The sequence below is a fragment of the Arachis duranensis genome, chromosome 3, assembly GCF_000817695.3.
Source record: "Arachis duranensis cultivar V14167 chromosome 3, aradu.V14167.gnm2.J7QH, whole genome shotgun sequence".
NCBI lineage: Eukaryota > Viridiplantae > Streptophyta > Magnoliopsida > Fabales > Fabaceae > Arachis > Arachis duranensis.
In genome coordinates this window covers 48,660,424-48,680,813 of record NC_029774.3, presented here as the reverse complement: position 1 = coordinate 48,680,813, position 20,390 = coordinate 48,660,424, and the positions used below count along the sequence as shown (strand labels likewise).

At 37.2% G+C, this 20,390-nt stretch overlaps 1 protein-coding gene across 1 annotated transcript; it reads right to left on the bottom strand.

The window, feature by feature from the left end:
- Positions 1-10,537: 10,537 nt before the first annotated feature.
- On the bottom strand, positions 10,538-11,539 carry LOC107479136 (uncharacterized). The gene has a single exon (XM_016099285.1). It carries the CDS (start codon positions 11,537-11,539, stop codon positions 10,538-10,540), a length of 1,002 nt encoding a protein of 333 aa, XP_015954771.1.
- Positions 11,540-20,390: the final 8,851 nt, after the last annotated feature.

The following is a 20,390-nucleotide window of genomic DNA, read 5'->3' as shown; positions in this document are numbered from 1 at the left end:
GTAACTTAGAAGAGGACCAACGCAAAGGAATCGGTCACAAATACAGAAAACCGAGAAACAAGTTGGACCTATACAGTCACAGCCTCAACGGATCCGAGATACAAGCAATAAAACGAAATAATCCAAGGAGGTCGAGCTGCAAGATTTCAACATCAGCAGAAAACAGAAAAAGATGCCAAGTCAAAAAACTACTTCTTTTTCTATAGACTTATAAAGGCCTTGAAAGGCCACCAAAACCTACTATCAAAAAGATAGCAAGCTATTGTTTGTCTTTCAAAATAAAAAAGTTGCTAGATAAGCAACTAAGAAATGTCAGCAATTAAATAAAAAGTTTCGAAAGCCCACAAGCCGGGCCAACTGCATCCAGCAAAGATCAACAAAAATCAGGGGTTTTCTTGGCAGCATCAGGACAAGGAGAAGGAGGGCGAGTCTGAATGGGTACAGCATCTACAGTTCCATCCTCCCGGTTCAGAATCTAGCAATCCGAATCAGGAGCAACCGGAGGAACAGAAGAAATCGGCACTTTGGTAGAGGACACAGGGGTAGGAGCAACCTCATCATCATCACCCTCATCATCAGGGACAATCTTACCATCCCTGACAACATTATCCAGGCTAAAGAGGGAGAGATCGGCCTCGGGAGCAATAACTTGAACTTGCTCCTTCAAGTTCTCGTAAGCAGCAGTCACGCTGCCAACGAAATGACCTTGGAGCTCAGCATAGTCTTCCCAGACATTGTCGAGCTCCCCCCTCAGGCGCATCCCCTCCTGATAAGATGTAACGTAACTCTCCTTATGCATCATGGCTGTGTCCTCAGCCAACCTCAAAGAAGCAGCCAGTGCTTGAGAACTCGCCTTCTCGTTCTCTAAGTCCTTCTCCAGCTTGGCCACCTTCACCTCAAGTTCCACCTTCAGCCCCCTTATCCGGTCGAACTCTTGTTTTGCCTCCTCCATAAATGCTTTGGTGGCATGGAGAGGGAGATTCTGAGCAGTCCGATGTATAGCAGCCGACATATATGCCATCTTTACATGATTTCGGGCCATAAACTCCAGATGATGGAGAATGGACACATCGTCCATGGAGATGGTACCATAGGGCTCGATTTGTTGATCTACAAACTCAATGGCATTGAAATCAGGGGCATTGAGGTCGAAGCGCTCAGCCGTCTTTTGCTTCTTACTTGGAGGGGCAGCAGATGGAGCGGCAGAAGTAGGGTGAGGATCCACCAAGCGGACCCGAGGTGTTGGGATCACCTTTTTCACCCCAGGGGAACTCGGCACTGATGGCTTCTCGCGCACTTGGGAGGACCCCTCCCCAGCTGCCTTGGCAGCAATATTTCTGGCAGCAGTCGCCTTCTGCGCCCTCTTAAAAGCTTTCATAGATTCGTTATTCTTCATTACCTCTGCAAATAAAACAGAATGTTAAGCTACAAGTCAGACAAGTCGGAAAGATAGCTACAAGCAACATAAATAGATAATAAAGGAAACACAAGATACCCAGTTCAGTTTGAAGAAGAGAAGGATTGGTTAGAAATTTCTTTGTATCAAGATGGGGAGGTTGACCCCAGCGTTCTTCCAAAACAGTAACAAAGGCTTGCTCAGCCTCATCCAACATTTCCCAAGAATACCTGGAGAACCTCACGTCTTTTTGCCATTCCAAGGGAAAGGCAGGCTCATCATTTTCATCCAGAAAAAAGGGTCGAGTTCCTTCAACAGCTCAGACCTTGAAAAAGTAGTTTTTAAAATCACGGAATGACTCGTCAAACATGGAAAAGACCTTCTTTCCCTGGGTGGAACGAAAGGAGACCCAAGCTGCCTTCTTTTTCACCACTTCGGGCTTAGTCAAGACAAACAACTAGAAAAAGAGAGATTGGGAAGCAGGAATACCAAAACCATTGCACAACAATTGGAAAATTTTTATGAAACCCCAGGAATTGGGGTGAAGTTGAGAGGGGGAAACATTACAAGACCATAATAGGTCGGTTTCAAATTGAGTTAAAAGAAGGGTAATACCCAGCTGACCAAAGAAAAAATCATAAGCATAAAAGAAAGGGCGACCATCAACAACCCGAGTTGAAAAGCAGACTCTCTCGTCAGAAGAGGGAGGGACAAGTTCATAATTCTTCTCATCACCAGACTTACTACAGACACTATGAAACTGTCTAAGCTGAGCACAAAACTCAGAATCAACTAGCGAGACACACATGAGAACCATGGAGTCCACCCAATCAGCCATACCCGCAGGAACCTGGGAAGGCATCTCTACAACGTTATTTCAGGAAGACATGAGATCAACTAAATCCTACAAAAAGAAGAGAAGAATGGATTACTTAAAAAACATCCCGGACGAGGAGCAAAACATCTCGACAAACAGAAAGGGAAAACCCCAAGACTCAAGATAAGAAAGTCTGGGGCCTTGGAGGAAGTAAACAGGTAAGGTTTTCAAGTTATTTCTATAGCCTACATCCCGGCACTCATCAAAAAGAAAATAAAATCCCGAAAGAAACAAAAGAAGCAAAAAACACAAAAACACTACTGCTACAGTTTATCAGAACACCAAAAGGACCAAGAAGAAAAACAGCAAAGGCGCAAACTTTTTTGAAATCAAATAAAAAATCATCAGCAAAAGCACAGGCAGAAACGGCGGCAACATGCAAAAAGAAAAAGATTCAAGCAAATAAAGAAGAGATTCGCACCAAAAAAGGAGAAAAATCCAGAGCATGCAACAAGTCAAACATGATAAATACATAAATATCCAAACTTTCTCCAAAAGGAAGACCAAAAGGAAAACTCCATCGCAAAGTCAAAAATAAACGAGGAAACACGAAATGGGACTAACCTGGAGACGAAAGAAGCTTCGAGGAAAAGAATGGAAGCGCAAAAACAAAGGCTGCCCAGAAAATCGCCAAGTGACGCCGCAACGCAAGAAAGCAGAAGCGCAAATAAAAGACAGAGAGCAGATGAGAGAAACAGAAAACGAGAGAGTAAAGGGAGAAGTTACGAAGAAGAAATGAAGAAGAAAAACCGTTTTTGATTGAGAAAATTCAAAATAAAGCCAAGAGAGAATGGGGGCAATTAATGCCAATTAAATACGGATGTTAAAACCGCTTGCGTTCCCAAAATAGCGCTAATACAAAAGCGCGCGCTTTTAGAGGAAAACGTTCTACATTCAAAAAAGACTCTACAAAGAAAGGAATCGACAAAAATGCTTGAGTTTGACTTCACTGAAGAAGGACCGAAGTCAAGGACTCGACCTCCAAAGGAAGAACCGAGCTCAAGCAGGGGCACTGTTCATACCCTGAGTCGAGCTATCCGACCTGGGATGATTGGAGATAAAGCGACCGACCTCTTCAGGTCAGACTATCCGATCTCTTCTTAAAGAGCTCGGCCAAATCGACAGAAGAGCCCAGTAAAGGGCCCAAATAGAGGAGCACGACCCAAATCCTAAGGCGGCCTAAGCCTATAGAGATAAAGGCGGTTCCGTTGAAAGATACGCTGACCTCAACTCAAAGCTAAAGATAAAGATAAGATAACTAACTTATCTTATCCAAAGGTCACATCTCACCATTATAAATACACTGGAGCACCCAGGTATAACTCATACTCTGATTCTACATAAACCTGCTTAATACCCTTGCTAACTTAAGCATCAGAGTTCCTTGCAGGTACCCCCCACCCTTCGGTGACAAAGGATCAGCAGCACATTTAGTCCAACAAGTCAAACGCACCAGCTCCGGCCGCTATTCACCAGCCGGACACATCGGTTCCGACCAGCACAGAAGATCTCGTCCGAGATCGACCTACAGCTTCAGGTAACCCTCGGAACAGTTGTCACAATGCAAACCAATATAAAAAACTAAGTATTAAACCACGGGTCGTTCTTTCTAAGAATTACAATCGAGTGCTAAATTATTGGCTATGAGAAAATGGAGGTTGAGATAACAATGAGCAAGAAAATAAAAGAACAAGAAAATGAAGATGCATGCAAGGAGTTTAAACTCAAAGTAAGTAAAACAACAAAAATGGAATTCAAGTGGCAAAAAGAAACTCTTGGCAAGGGTTAAGAATTAAGGATTCCTATCCCAGTCGTCGACCACAAACATGGTAATTGCGAAGAATCAATCCCAATTAGTCAATCCTAACATCAAGGGATAAGTCAAAAGGGCATAATTGATCTCAATCCACAAATCCTAGTCAACTAACTAATTAACTTAGTGGAAGACTAGTGTTAGTAGAAACCAAACCAACTAACAATCCTAATCACAATCTAGAATGGAAATCTTTGACTCAAGGTCACCTAATTACTCAATTCCAAGCCAAGAGTGTAAAAAACTATACAAAAACTAGACCAAGCATTTTATCAAATACTTAGTGTGCATAAAAGGAAAAACATAGTAAATTGTAAATATAATAAAATCTATAACTACCAATTGTAAAAAACTAATAATAACAACTCAAAGAAACATCAATAAACATAAAAACATCAAATTGTATTAATAGAGATCAAAATTAACAAGTTTGTTCATAAAACTAAAGTAGCAAAATTGAGAAAATTACAAAAGAAACTAAGAGGAAGAGCATAAAAATTTAAATGAAACTATAGAATCAAAGACTAAAATTAAAGAGAAACTAAGCTATAAACCTTAAATTCTAGAGAGAAGAGAGAACACCTCTCTCTAGAATTCTAACATAAAACATGCTAAAAATGTAAAATGTAAGTGTATGTGTGTTGTGGTATGTTGCCCCTTTCGGGTTGCTACCTGTAACAACTATATCATCAACATAAGCCATTAGATAAATAACAGATTTTGAAATTAATTTTACAAACAATGATGTATCTAACTTTGTACAATCTAACCCAAATTGTTTCAGTATATTTTTTAGAGTGAAATACCAACCACCGAGTGCTTGTTTAAGGCAATACAAAGCTCTATTAAGTGTAGAAGCCAATTTTAGATTAGAGTTCTCATAGCCTTGTAGTTGTTGCATGTAAAATTGTTCATGTAAAATGCCATTCAAAAAGGCATTATTAAAGTCAAATTGGCGTAGCATCCAACTTTGACTTATAGTAATCGTTAGAACCACTCTAACTATAGAGAGATAAATCACTGGAATGAACACTTGTTTATAGTCCACACCGTTTATTAGGTGAAATTCTTAGTTACAAGGCGAACCTTGTATCTTAAAATTTCTCCTTTTGGGTTTTTCTTAATTGCATAAACTCATTTGCATCCAATAATTGTGGCTGTTGGTAGTGGTTTAACAAAGCTCTATGTATTGCATTTTAAGAGTGCTTGATATTCTAAATCTATGGCTGACTTCCAATGACTGGAGATGAGAGCTTGGATTACATTTTTAGGAACCTAATGTCAAATCAATAGTGTTAGTAATAAGAAATGATCTTGATTTTAAACTTCCTATTTTGGATCTTGTCACCATTGTATATGTATTAGTAGTAATAGATGGACAGAATGGTAAAGTAATTTCTAAGCCAGAACTAGAAATTTGATTAAGTGGAAGAGATGTAATTTTTTTAGCATGAGAAGTATCAGCTATTGTAGAATTAGTATTAGTAGCAGAATCAGAATTATGTATATCATGATTAAGAGTATACTACTGAAAAGTAAATGAAGGTAAGAAAGAGAAAATAGGAGTACTCGAGTTAGTTACATTATCCAATCTGGTGGTAAATATTTTAGCATAAGAAAAGACTAATTCATAAAAAAGAACATGCCTTGACATGTATACTCTACCTTTTTTGTTCATACATTTGTAGCTTTAGTATTGTAAGTCATAACCCAGAAAAAGATAATTCTAATTTATAATCAAACTTGATTTTATTAAAAGGTCTTAAATATGGGTAACAGGCACAAGAAAAAATTTTAAATAAAGTATAATATGGAGCCTTACGATATAAGGTTACAAAAGATGAGATATTATGTAGAACAGTAGTGGGGATTCTATTAATAATGAAAACTGTTGAACTAAACACATCCTCCTATATAATTTTATGGGAAGGGAGGTAGTAGCAAGAAGAGACAATCCAACCTCTGTGATATGTCAATGCTTATGTTCCACAATTTCTTCTTGTTGATATGTGAAGCATAAGAAATTCTATGCATAATACCATTGTTATTAAGAAATTCAGTGAATATATTTGACATAAACTCCTTACTTTGATCAGTTTTTGCAAGGCTTTAATCTTGCAGTTTGTTTGATTTTTAATTAAAATTTAATAAGTTTGAAAAGCATGCAGAGCTTGAGATTTATTTGTAAACAAATAAAGACAGGTAAACTGTAAATATGCGTCAACAAAGCTAATATAATATTTATAACCACTTCTAAAAGTAATTAGGGATGGACCCATATATCTATTAAAACCAATTCTAAATGATAATGATACACAATTTTAGACATAAACCAGAGAAGAGATATTAGCTACACTTGGTGAGAAAGATACTAATCTAACTAACTTCTTAAAATAAACTCCTAAAGATATTAATCTAACTAATTTCCTGTAACAAACTCCTAACAAACTCTCATCCTTGATCTTTAGCTATTAGTTCCTCAACAATACAGGAAAAAATTGAATTGCCAGAATTTAAAACCAATAACGACTTGTTGATTTACCGAGCGAAGAAAACCCCTAAGAAACCAGTTCTGATGCAAATTAATATCGATAAAAGAACACGAGAAGGAATGTTGATCTATGCTCTAACCCTTTTCAAATTTAAAACAAGGCACTTGAAGTTCTTTAAATTGGATTTTGAGTTATCAATTTAAGATAAAACCTATTTTGAAATCCTGTTAAACTATACATAACTTGGAAAACGATTTCTGGTATCTTTGATAAATTCAAGTACAAAAAGGCAACTTCTAAGTGCTATATAAACAATAAATCTTAAAGATAAAGAAATTAGGATTCAGCAAATACATACAAGTAATATATACTAAGTCGACTCAGGGATGGATAAAAAAATTTGCACCGACGGATATTCCCTACAGGCAAGCTAACAGGACCTGCAAAATTCTCATAAAGACGGACCTGTTCTTGTAAATAAATGGGAGCAGGAGCGGAGATTGAGGGACATGTCCAACGGAGACATATGAAATTTTTGTGAAAGAAAAATTACTTAAATGTCTTTATATATATATAAAAGTTGTGTAAGTAAACCTAATTTATTTTATTTTAATTTATATGTTAAAAATTTTATGCGGATGTTATTATGTTAACTTTATGTTTAAATTTGATTGATTTTTCGGTTGAATTATATATGATTTTATTATGGTTGTGTTAATTTAAAAAAAATTAAAACTTAATATGCGGTATCCACCTCCCTTGTAGGGAGAAATGAATGGGAACTTATGACGAAAATGGGGTAGAGATGAAGGGGATTTTACTAAATAGGGACGGGGACGAGGGACGGGTCCCCGCCCCGTGGAGATCCAATGCGATTCCTAAGTCAACCTCAAACGCTTAAGTTCAATCTTCATGAAAATTTGAGAGTTTCACTAGTATAATAAGTGTACAACAAATTTTTTTAAGCATTCTCAAGCTAAGCCATGTTTCAGATTAGATTCTAACTCAACATAAGAACATTTGATATTATTTTTTCAAACATTCTTAAGACTAAATATTAATTTAGATTGACTCATCACTAATCTAAGAATTTTAGATATTCTTTCTTCAAACCTTCTCAATACCTTATATATTCTTTTAAACTTTTCAAGCAAGATTTAGATTGAATACCTACTAATTTATGAACATTATGTATTCTTTAGTTAAACCTTTTCAAGATCACATATCACTACTTGATTAGTTTACAGTAGAATTTATGAAGTATGCCCACTCACAATTTATACACAAAAATTTGAGAAATTCAGAAAGTTAGCAACCAAGGTTCAAAAATTCTTCCATGTTTTGAGATGTCAAATAAATTTTTTAATGAGAGTGAACTATTCTCATATTTATGAAAGTGTAATCTGGATTAAGATGTGAAATGAAATTATCAAAATTATAATAATTTTCAAAATATCTTCTAAGATAAAAGAGTTACAAAAGAGAATAAAGAACCTGAGAAAAGCTAGATAAAATTTTGTAACATCTCGTTTTTGTCTTTTTTCTTCTTAGCTCTTTTATGGTTTGAGATCTTATATATGGTTAGATGCATAAAAAATGAGTTAAAAATTTTTTTATTGTCACTTGTTCCTTAAAAAGAATAAAAGGACAAATATTTTTTGCTCATACATGTGTCTTTTTATTTTTGGTAGTTTTATGATGTACTTATAATAAGTAAAAAAAATATTTTTAAAATGATTGACTTATTGAGTAAGCTTATTTTAAAATGTTGGTATTAAAATACACATTTTATTTGGATGCAATTACAGGATAAACATTTTTTCAAATTGAATTCGGACTCATTTTGAGGTAGTTAGTTTATTTACGCTCAACTTCTAAGTTTAATTTATGCTTTTTTATGTTTAAATTTTGTCTGATTTGTTTATATTATTTATGAAAATATTCTTTAATATATTACAAACTTCAATAAATATTAGATAATAATTGATAAGATCACTAATTATATTTACCAAAACTCAAATTAAAATATCATGGAACTAATTAAATATTTTATTTACTAAATTCCACAATCTAAGAAATATTTATGTTTTTAAATTGTCATTACACATCTCGAGTACAAAGGGTAAAAGAAAATTATCTACAGAGTCGAGTGTTATGTGATGGTGTTTTTGTGGAAAAACGAATTTCCAACACACACATAACTCACCGGCAAGTATACCGGGTCGCATCAAGTAGTAATAACTCACTTAGAGTGAGGTCGATCCCACAGGGATTGATGGATCAAGCAACTTTAGTGGGTGATTAGTTTAGTCAAGCTAACATTGAAGTGAAATATGTGAAATGTAGCCAACAGAAAGTAAATAGCAAGGAAAATTAAAGTGCAGAAAGTAAAATTGCAGAAACTTAAAGTGCAAGAAAGTAAAATAGCTGAAACTTAAATTGCAAAAAAAGTAAATTGCATGAGAAGTAGAGGGGGGCTGGATGCTGAAAATTAAAGAAAGCAATGAAGCAAGTAATCAAAGAGATCTTGAGAACAAGTGACAAGGAAATTAAAGTGCAGGAAAATTAAATTCATATCACAGTAGCTCAAATGTAAAATGCAGAGGAACTAAAGTGCAGGAAAGTAAATTGGGAGCTGGGATTCAAAGTTAAACAAGAAAATTCAGGATGCATTCAATCAGAGAAGTAGCAGATGGAATAAAATGTAGCAGATCTAAACAGCAAAGCAAAATTGCTTCAAGAAGCAAACAGGAGATGAACCAAACTTAAATTGCAGACTCTCACCAAAAGAGTAAAGATCTCATGGGTCAAGAGACTAGAAAATAAGTCTAGATCTCAATTCCTTCCTTGATCTAACAACAAATAGATTGAAGAAGAAAGAAAAATGGAAGCAGCAAATGAAAACTCAAATTCAATCCTTAATTCATTGAATTATGCAGCAAGTAAAAAAAAAGAAATCTCAGAGGGGGAATGAAACAGAATTCCTTCAATTCTCCACCCAAGATTCAAACTCAGAAAAGAAAAACTAAAGAGAGAGCTCTCTACTACTCCTAATGCTCCCTAGTGGAGCTAGCCTTAGCACATAAATATATACGGTGGTGAGTGATTCGCAATAACAGAAATTTTTTTTCTCTTTTTTTTTTTTATAAAGGATCAATTGTGTCCCTTAATCAGTGAGCCAAGGGTTGGTGAACACCAAACTTGTCTCTTACTGAGGGGATAACTGAGAAATGCAAATAATTCCTCACAATTGATACTTTTATCATAAGAAATGATCCATCTATGCATGATCCATCTATGTATGATTTTGATTCCATGAATAGAAAATGATCTTCTGAACATTGTTACATATGCAGACACCAAACTTAGTGTTTGGTCATATGCTTCATCAAAATGACTAAGCATATGGTCTAAGAATACCCCCTTTTTTTTTGAAAACAAATTTGGGTGTGCCTTAAGGCACACCAAACTTAGAAGTCTGACATATGCTTCAAAACAATGTATGCATTTATCAAGTATGTCCATGAAAGTTTAAAATCATGCCAGGGTAATCATAGCTTATTGAATAAAAGAAAAGACAGGAATCTTAAATCATGGGTTGCCTCCCATGGAGCACTTTTTTATTGCCGCTAGCTTGACATTGAACTCCCTTTAGGGTGGTTGATGCCTGTGATGTCTCAACTTGTCTCTCCTTACTGTGAGCTTCCTTTTTGTTCCCTGGTGCTCAAGTTCAACATGCTCAAGTGAGAGTACTTTGCATACAGTGTAGTAATCATTGATTTGTTGGCTTGTTCCCAACTGTTGATAAATCAATTGCACTTCATCACCCTTGGAGAACCCTTCAGTGAGAATTTTCTTGTTTTTCCATCCCTTCTGAGCTTTCTTCTTGCCGCTCTTCTTTTTTCTTGTCACTCCTTCTTCTTTGATAACAGCCTTTGCCTTAGGATTCTCCTTCTTAGTCAGCACTTTGATCCCTTCTTGATTTTGTTCTTCACTTTGCTCAGGTTCACTCTTTTTTTGGCATGCTGTGTTGTTTGTTTCTTGCCTTGGAAGATGATTTCAACTATCTTGCTGGTTCCTTCCTTCCAGTGTAAGCTTCCTTTGTCAACCTCCATGCAGTTATTCTTCTCATTACTGGACTGTGTCTCTGAAAACACATTCAAGATGATGTTCTCTTCAGGCATTTTAAGGGTTAGTTTTCCTTGTTCCACATCTATAATGGCTCTAGCAGTGGCCAAGAAAGGTCTCCCCAGTATGACAGAATCACCTTCATCCTCATCTGAATCTAAAACCACAAAGTCTGCAGGGTATATGAATTTGTCCACCTTGACTAGAAGGTTTTCAATCACACCCCTGGGATATACTACTGACTTATCTACCAGTTCTAGAGACATTTGTATGTGCTTAATTTTCTCTATACACAGCTTTTTCACTAAAGAAGAGGGTATTAAGTTGATACTTGCTCCTAGATCACACATTGCCTTGTTGATGGTTAATCTCCCAATGGTGCATGGCAGAAAGAAACTTCCAGGGTCTGCAAGCTTAGGGGGAAGCCCTCTCTGAATCAAGGCCCTGCATTCCTCAGTAAGCAGTATAGTCTCTTTCTCATCCCAACTTCTTTTCTTGTTGATAAGCTCCTTCAAGAACTTAGCATACAAAGGCATTTGCTCTAATGCCTCAGCCAAGGAAATGTTAATCTCTAGCTTCTTGAAAGTCTCGAAGAACTTATGAAAGTGCTGATCCTTTGCTTCTTTGTGGAATCTTTGGGGATAAGGCAGTAGAGGTGTAAGACTCTTCTCCACTTGCTGCTGTCTTGGATTTGGTTCTTCCATGATCTGCTTTTCCTTCTTCAAATTTTGTGGTTGGTTGTTCTCTTCTGTGAGCTTTTCTGAGACATTCTTGCTTGTTATGTCCTTGTTGTTAGCTCCATCTTTCTCTGTTGGTTCTTTGTCACTCTCCATAAGCTTCTTGGTTGCCCCTTTGTTGCTATCCACTAATGTCTTTCCACTCCTTAGTTATACAGCTTTGCACTCTTCCTTTGGATTAGGAATGGTGTCGCTTGGTAGTGAACTTGAAGATCTCTCAATAGAAATCTGCTTGGAGATTTGTCCAATCTGCCTCTCTAGGCTCTTCATGGAGGCTTCATGGTTCTTTGTTATCATTTCTTGGTTCTTCATCATCTTCTCCATGAGCATCTCCAGATTAGTAATCCTCTGAGAGTCTTGTGAGATTGGTTGGTTGTGAGGTGTTGATGGTTGATGGTAAGTGTTTTGGTTAGTGTGTTGAGTATTGGATGGGTGATGGTTGGAGTTGGGGAAATTGTTTTGGGGTTTTCTGTAAGGATTTTGGTTAGTTGGCTGCTGGTTGTGATTTTGGTTGTTTCTTGGAGTGTTTTGAGCTGAGTTTCTCTACCATGGTTGTTGGTTTTGGTTGTGGTTATCTCTCCACCTAAGGTTTGGGTGGTTCTTCCAAGATGGATTGTAGGTGTCACCATACACCTCATTTGATCCAGAATTTTGGTTGTGCATATACTGCACTTGCTCTTATTGATGTTCCTCTTGGTTCTCTTCATTCTGCCCCCAAGGAGTTCTTGGTTGGCTTGTGGCACTCACTGATGCTACTTGTAGGCCATCAATCCTTTTGGCCATTTGCTCAAATTATTGCTGAATCTGCTGCTGCATCACCTTGTATTGAGCCAAAATTGTATCCACTCCTTCCAATTCTAGCACTCCCTTCCTCTGTGATGGTTGGCGTTGCCTTTGGTGAGCAAAGAAATATTGGTTGTTGGCCACCATATCAATGAGGTTTTGAGCTTCCTCTGCAGTTTTTATCAATTGCAATGATCCTCCAGCTGAGTGATCAAGTGCCTCTTGAGCCTTCAAAGCAGGTCCTTCATAGAAGTTCTGCAGCTTGTCCCACTCAGTGAACATCTCTGGTGGGCATTTCCTCAACAGAGCCTTATATCTTTCCCATGCCTCATATAGATTTTCAGCATCCATTTGGGTGAATGTCTGCACCTCAGTCTTCTATCTTATGATCCTTTGAGGGGGATAAAATTTGGCAAGAAACTTTCTCACCAAATCATCCCAAGTGTTGATGCTCTCCTTTGGAAATGTTTCTAGCCATTGAGTGGGTTTGTCCTTGAGAGAGAATGGGAATAACAGCAACTTGTATATGTCAGGGTGCACTCCATTGCTTTTAACTGTGTCACAAATCCTCAAGAAAGTGGATAGATGTTGGTTCGGGTCCTCCAATGGTCCTCCTCCAAAAGAGCAGTTGTTTTGGACCAATGTGATGAGTTGTGGCTTCAGTTTAAAGTTATTTGCATTGACATTAGGGGTAAGAATGTTACTCCCATAATGTCTAGCATTTGCAAATGTATAGGAGGCCAGTACTCTCCTCTGTTGTGGGTTATTGTTGGCCCCTCCTTCTGGCTGATTGAGATTAGATGGATCTCCTTCCATCTCTTGGAATTCCTCCTCAGATTCTTCCTCTCCAATAACAGCCTTTCCTCTGGCTTCCCTTCTTATCCTTTTGAGAGTTCTTTGGTTAGTTTCAGATAAAATAGAAATAGCTCTCCCTATACCTGACATACAAACACAGCTCAAGAAATACACAGAACCAGAAAACCAGTGAAACTTCAATCTATTGCTAGAATGAAGTTTTGGTTAGCTTAGGCAAATAATCAAACAGTTAACGTGTTAGTTGAGAACAAAAGAAAAGAAAAAAAATGCTTAATCTAGATCTCCACTTCACTTAATCATTGTCAATCTATTTCAATCCCCGGCAACGGCACCAAAAACTTGATGTGTGGAAAACGATCCAACACAAAACTCACCGGCAAGTGTACCGGGTCGCATCAAGTAATAAAACTCACGGGAGTGAGGTCGATCCCACATGGATTTAAGGATTGAGCAATTTTAGTTTAGTGGATGATTTAGTCAAGCAAACAAAGATTGATTTGAGTGATTTTGTATCCAACAGTAAGTAAATAGCAGGAAATGTAAAGGGAGAGGGATGAATTGCAGAAATTAAAGAGAATTGAAAGTAAAGGTACTGAATCTTAAAGAAAAAGAAATTAAATGACTGAAACTTAAAGTGCAAGAAATGTAAATTGCAGTAACTTAAAGTGCAAGAAATATAAATTGCTTGAATTGAAAAGGGATTTGAGGACTAGGAGTTCAGAATTTAAGCAAGAGAAATTAAATTTCAACAATTAACCAAGCAAGAGATGAATTGAAAGTAACTAGTGTTCAAACAGAAAGTGAAAATGTGATTGCAGCAGTGGTTCAGCAGAAGAACTAAAAAGAAAATCAGATCTCAGGACTCCAAGAAAATTAAAGAGATCTTAAATGGAGATTGAGACAGAAGTTCCTCAATTCTTCACACTCAAGACTCAAACAAAACCCAGTAAAGAAAACAAAAAGATCAGAGGAAGAAGAAGTGAATTCTCTCCTCCAATTCTCAAGCTATTGCAGAAAACAGGAAAAAATAAAAAATGAGCTTTCAAGTTGACTCAGGATTTAAAAAAATGGAAGTGAAGATAAAAAGTAAAAGTTCCAAGTAACAAAAAGAGAAAAAGGTCCCTTCTAATCTTAACTGACACCTATTTATACATTTTCTATTTTTGATCTAAGAATTTTGAGTGGGCTTGAAAGATGGGTAAATAATTGAATTAAATTGGATTTTTTAGGTGAGTTTCAGCCCATGTTGCTCCCAGGAGGCTGCTCTGCTCTTGTGGAGAGCAGAACAGTGAAGCCTTGCATGGGGATCCAATTAGCGCACCAAGTGTGGGAGGGGCACCAGGGGATTGCCCTGCCCTTGTGGAGAGCGGAGCAGTGGTGTCATGGTGCGTGCCTTGCCTCCCTGCCCGTGTCAATTATGCGCGCGCCCAAGCTCCTGGCCGTGTCAAGCGCGCCTTATTTGCGCCAAGGAATGCTACTCTGCCCTCCTTGTGGGCAGCGCAAAACTTTCCTTGTTCTTGGGTGAGGTCCCAAGTTCGAAACCTTGGGAAGGCATGCTGGCTCTTTTTCTTTGTGAAGGAAATAAGGGTGGCACATGCAAGGAGTGGAGGTGCCTTAGGTTTGAAAGTTTTTATTGGGGATGACATTTTGGCCAAGTGTGGCTCATTTTTCCTTGTGAGTGGCGCTACTTCCTTCCCTTCATGTGCTTGGGTTCGAAACCCATGGGTGGCACTTGGAGTTGATTTTTCTTGGATTTTTTTCAAGAGGAGCCCGAAATTGCTGTTGAGGAGGGCATGGTAGAATTTTTCCTTCCCTTGTTTCTTGGCCTAGAATTGTGCTCCGCTCTCAAGGAGGGCAGGGCAGTGAAGCCTTGCATGCTTGGTTCATTGTTGTGCTCCCTTGAAGAGCAGTGTGCTCTTGGAGAGAGCAATGTGGCTTCCTCCTTCAATGTTGCGCCACACTTCTTCTTCTTTTGCCACACTATTTTCTTCCTTTGGCCACACTTCTTAAGCCACGCTTCTTTCTTTTCTTCTTTTCTTCACCTACAAATAATCAAAACAACCAATCAAAGTATCACTAAATTCACAAGGTTTATAAATCAATTAAAAATCAATTAAATTTAGCTTAAACCTCATGATTTAGCATCAATTAAATGGTGGTTGTTTGATTCAAATAAAACATGCATTTCCACTCTAAATTACTTACTTATAGTGCAAGAAAGTGCATAAAAACTAGTGAAGCAAGTGATATTAGTTTGAAAAATAGGCATATGATGACTTGTCATCATTATGCACCCAATATGTATAACATTTTTATAAACAAATATCTCAGGTGCACTCGAAATAAATAATATTTATTTAAGTTGTACTTATCTAGGATAATGTGCAACTGAGATTAGAGCAAATACTTCCTCAGTCCAGTACACCGAAGTTTATGTAAAACTAAATACGGTACTCTACATCCTAGATAACTATATGAAAAAAATCACCTATATAAAGAGGTTGTTGAAACCTGTAAAGCTAATTACAATCCATCCATACCATTACTCTTTCTTCTCTTTTAGTTTATAAATATGGCTACTAATGAATTTTTTCTTGTAGTTATTTATACAAATGAAGTCATTAGAAATCGTGAAGAGGGAATGATATTTTAGTGCAGTTCTACTATGATGTTGTGCATTTGTCTTGATTCTCTATATGCAATGAAGAATGCCATCTTGAGAAACTTGGGGGCAGTAGATTCTAAGGAGGTTGGAGCATCGGCTATAGATTTCTATTAGCATTGCCAAATGGAAGGTTTCAAAACAAGACATTTTGGATCAAAGCTGATGACCATGTCAGGATAATATTTGAGGTGCATGCTAGACTAATGTTGCAACATGTGATTGAGTAGTATGTTGTGGTTCGTGATGTAGGTGGTAGTGGTGGTGGGTCTTCTTCTTCGATTCTACAAGTAGTCCCAGTAGCAGTGGCATTGATTCACTATGCCAAACTACGTGATCTCATTGCTTCCTCTGTGGAGGCCATGGTCTTTGCAGTACTTACGGAGAAATGAATAATCTCATTTCTCCTTCCATCCCAATCCTTCAACCTAAGCTCAATACATTATTCTTGTCCTTGTCGCCATCACTACCCAACCAAAACCATCCAATAATATATCCAAAATAGTAATCCTTGCCACCCCAACGGCAGGTTTAGCACTACTTTCTCTTGAAATTGTTACATTGAACCTCAAAAGTGTTAGGCCTTGTATGAATTGGAATCTCAAGCAATAACTTCTCATTCCATGAAATCAAGCTTGAGTTATTATTATCTTTAATAATAATTTTAGTGTTTTTGGCTTCCTTTACTGTGCAACATTTGAGTGACTCAGCTCGAACGACAACGTATGCTTCCTTATTCATGTTAATATTTTCTCTAGATATAACCGTAATTTTTAAAGTCTATGAGATTACCCCCATGATGATGATGATGATGATGATGATGATGATTAGATATGTGTGTGTAGTTAGTATATAATTTTTTTTATGTGATGAGGGAGATTAGTAATAATGATGGTAAAGGTTGCTTTTCTTATTATAAGGATACCAAGTCGTACAAATGTTGAGTCTAATTTGGATTATGTTGCTAAAATCAAGTTGTCTAACGAGAATGATTCTTCTAATGAGTATGTATCGAGACTCCAACTATAGTGGGGTTCTCAGTTTCTTCTTTCTTCGCCTTTGGTTATTCCACAAGTCTCAGATGTTTCAAGCCATTATCACACTCTTAACTTCGATGACATGCAGTTGAATGATGCTTTCAACCTTGGTGAATGGGAAGATTATAACACGGATGGCAGTGGGGAGTTTTGGGTGGGTCAAAGGTTTAGGAGTAGAGATATTATTTTGATGATAGTGAAGAACTATAGCATTTGAAAGAATGTCGAATACAGAGTTTTGGAGTTAAATAAAATGAAATATCATTGTCACTATAAGCAATTCTCAACTGCGTGTTCATGGAGTCTTTATGTAGAACTTCGATAAAATTTGAGCTACTGTTAATATCCTTCTTTACAGTTTATAATACTTATATATAAATGTTGCTTATATTATATATTTGGTGATGAGATTTATGAGAAATTTTGTAGAGAGGAGCGTAAGTTTGGGGGACTACACACTTGTCTAGAGCCAACGATGTCTCAAGGTCCTGCTCAGTTGGATAGCAGTCTGATTTACACTATGATTCTGCCTATTATACATGCTAATCCCTTTGTTTCCATCCTAGTATTGTAAATTGTACTGCAGCAATATTATCATTTCAAGCTATCATATCAAAAGGTGTGTGGTGGACGAAATTGTGATCATCAACAATGGCTCCAAAGACTTGATGCTCTCAAACGTGAATCACACTTTGTCACAACTCCGTACAACTAACCAGCAAGTGTACTGGGTCGTCCAAGTAATACCTTACGTGAGTAAGGGTCGATCCCACAGAGATTATTGGTATGAAGCAAGCTATGGTCATCTTGTAAATCCCAGTCAAGCGGATTCAACTATATTAAGAGATTATTGGATTTTCGAATAATAATAATAAATTTAAATAGAAAATAAAGATAGAGTTACTCATGTAATTCAATAATGGAAATTTCAGATAAGTGTATGGAGGTGCTGTGTCCCTTCAGAATCTCTGCTTTCCTACTGCTTTTATCCAATCTTTGTTACTCCTTTCTATGGCAAGCTGTATGTAGGGTATCACCATTGTCAATGGCTACATCCCATCCTCTCAGTGAAAATGGTCCAAATGCTCTGTCACAGCACGGCTAATCATCTGTCGGTTCTCGATCATGTTGGAATAGAATCCCTTGATTCTTTTGCGTTTGTCATCACGCCCAGCAATCGTGAGTTTGAAGCTCGTCACAGTCATTCAATCCCGGAATCCTACTCGGAATACTACAGACAAGGTTAGACTTTTCGGATTCCCATGAATGCCGCCAGCAATTCTAGCTTATACCACGAAGATTCTGATTAAGGAATCCAAGAGATATGCGCCCGGTCTAATGTAGAACGGAAGTGGTTGTCAGTCTTGCGTTCATAGGTGAGAATGATGATGAGTGTCACGGATCATCACATTCATCATATTGAAGTGCAACGAATATCTTAGAATAAGAATAAGTCGAATTAAATAGAAAATAGTAGTAATTGCATTAAAACTCGAGGTACAGCAGAGCTCCACACCCTTAATCTATGGTGTGTAGAAACTCCACCGTTGAAAATACATAAGTGATGAAGGTCCAGGCATGGCCGAATGGCCAGCCTCCATGAAAGACCGAATGGTCAAAAGAACTAGATAGTCCAAGACATCTAATAAACTAGTAAAAACTTCTATTTATACTAAACTAGCTACTAGGGTTTACAGAAGTAAGTAATTGATGCATAAATTCACTTTCGGGGCCCACTTGGTGTGTGCTTGGGCTGAGCTTGATCTATCCACGAGCTGAGGCTTCTCTTGGAGTTGAATGGCAAGTTGTAACGTGTTTTGGGCGTTCAACTCTGGTTCGTGACGTGTTTCTGGCGTTTAACTCCAGAATGCAACATGGAACTGGCGTTGAGCGCCAATTTACATCATCTAATTACGAATAAAGTATGGACTATTATATATTTCTGGAAAGCTCTGGATGTCTACTTTCCAACGCTGTTGAGAGCGCTCCATTCGGAGTTTTGTAGCTCCAGAAAATTTATTTTGAGTGCAAGGAGGTCAGAATCCAACAGCATCAGCAGTCCTTTGTTAGCCTTTTATCAGAGTTTCGCTCAGGTCCCTCAATTTCAGCCAGAAAATACCTGAAATCACAAAAAAATACACAAACTCATAGTAAAGTCCAGAAATGTGAATTTAGCATAAAAACTAATGAAAACATCCCTAAAAGTAACTAGATCATACTAAAAACTACCTAAAACCAATGCCAAAAAGCGTATAAATTATCCGCTCATCACAACACCAAACTTAAATTGTTGCTTGTCCCCAAGTAACTGAAAATTAATTAGGATAAAAAGAAGAGAATATACTATAAATTCCAAAATATCAATGAATATCAATTCTAATTAGATGAGCGGGACTTGTAGCTTTTTGCTTCTAAACAGTTTTGGCATCTCACTTTTTCCTTTGAAGTTTAGAATGATTGGCTTCTATAGGAACTTAGAATTTCAGATAGTGTTATTGATTCTCCTAGTTAAGTATGTTGATTCTTGAACACAGCTACTTTTATGAGTCTTGGTCGTGGCCCTAAGCATTTTGTTTTCCAGTATTACCACCGGATACATAAATGCCACAGACACATGATTGGGTGAACCTTTTTAGATTGTGACTCAGTTTTGCTATAGTCCCCAGTTAGAGGTGTCCATAGCTCTTAAGCACACTCTTTTTGCTTTGGATCATGACTTTAACCACTCAGTCTCAAGTCTTTCACTTGGACCTGCATGCCACAAGCACATGGTTAGGGACAGCTTGATTTAGCCGCTTAGGCCTGTATTTTATTTCCTTGGGCCCTCCTATCCATTGATGCTCAAAGCCTTGGATCCTTTTTACCCTTGCCTTTTGGTTTTAAGGTATATTGGCTTTTTCTGCTTGCTTTTTCTTTTTCTAAAAGTTTTTTTGCCACTTTTTTTCGCAAGCTTTTGCTATTCACTGCTTTTTCTTGCTTCAAGAATCAATTTTATGATTTTTCAGATCATCAATAACATTTCTCTTTTTCATCATTCTTTCAAGAGCCAACAATTTTAATATTCATAAACAACAAGATAAAAAATATGCACTGTTTAAGCATTCATTCAGAAAACAAAAAGTATTGTCACCACATCAATATAATTAAATTAAATTCAAGGACAATTTTTGAAATTTATGTACTTCTTGTTCTTTTGAATTAAAAACATTTTTCATTTAAGAGAGGTGAAGGATTTAAGGAATTTATTCATAGCTTTAAGACATAGTTACTACATACTAATGATCATGAAGTAGAGACACAAAACATAGATAAAAACGAAAAACAGAAAAAATAAGAACAAGGAATGAATCCACCTTAGTGGCGTCTTCTTCTTGAAGGACCAATGATGTCTTTAAGCTCTTCTATGTCCCTTCCTTGCCTTTGTTGCTCCTCTCTCATTGCTCTTTGATCTTCTCTAATTTCATGGAGAATGATGGAGTGCTCTTGATGTTCCACCCTTAATTGATCCACATTGTAACTCAAATCTTCTAAGTGTTGAGTTATTCCCAATAGTTGTTGGGAGGAAAGTGCATCCCTTGAGGCATCTCCGGGATTTCTTGGTGATGAGCTTCCTCATGCGTCTCTTGGGTTCCATGAGTGGGCTCTCTTG

Bases quoted from the DNA above. Each gene is read 5' to 3' on its own strand.
- LOC107479136 (XM_016099285.1), bottom strand. From the start codon at position 11,539: ATGGAGAGTGACAAAGAACCAACAGAGAAAGATGGAGCTAACAACAAG.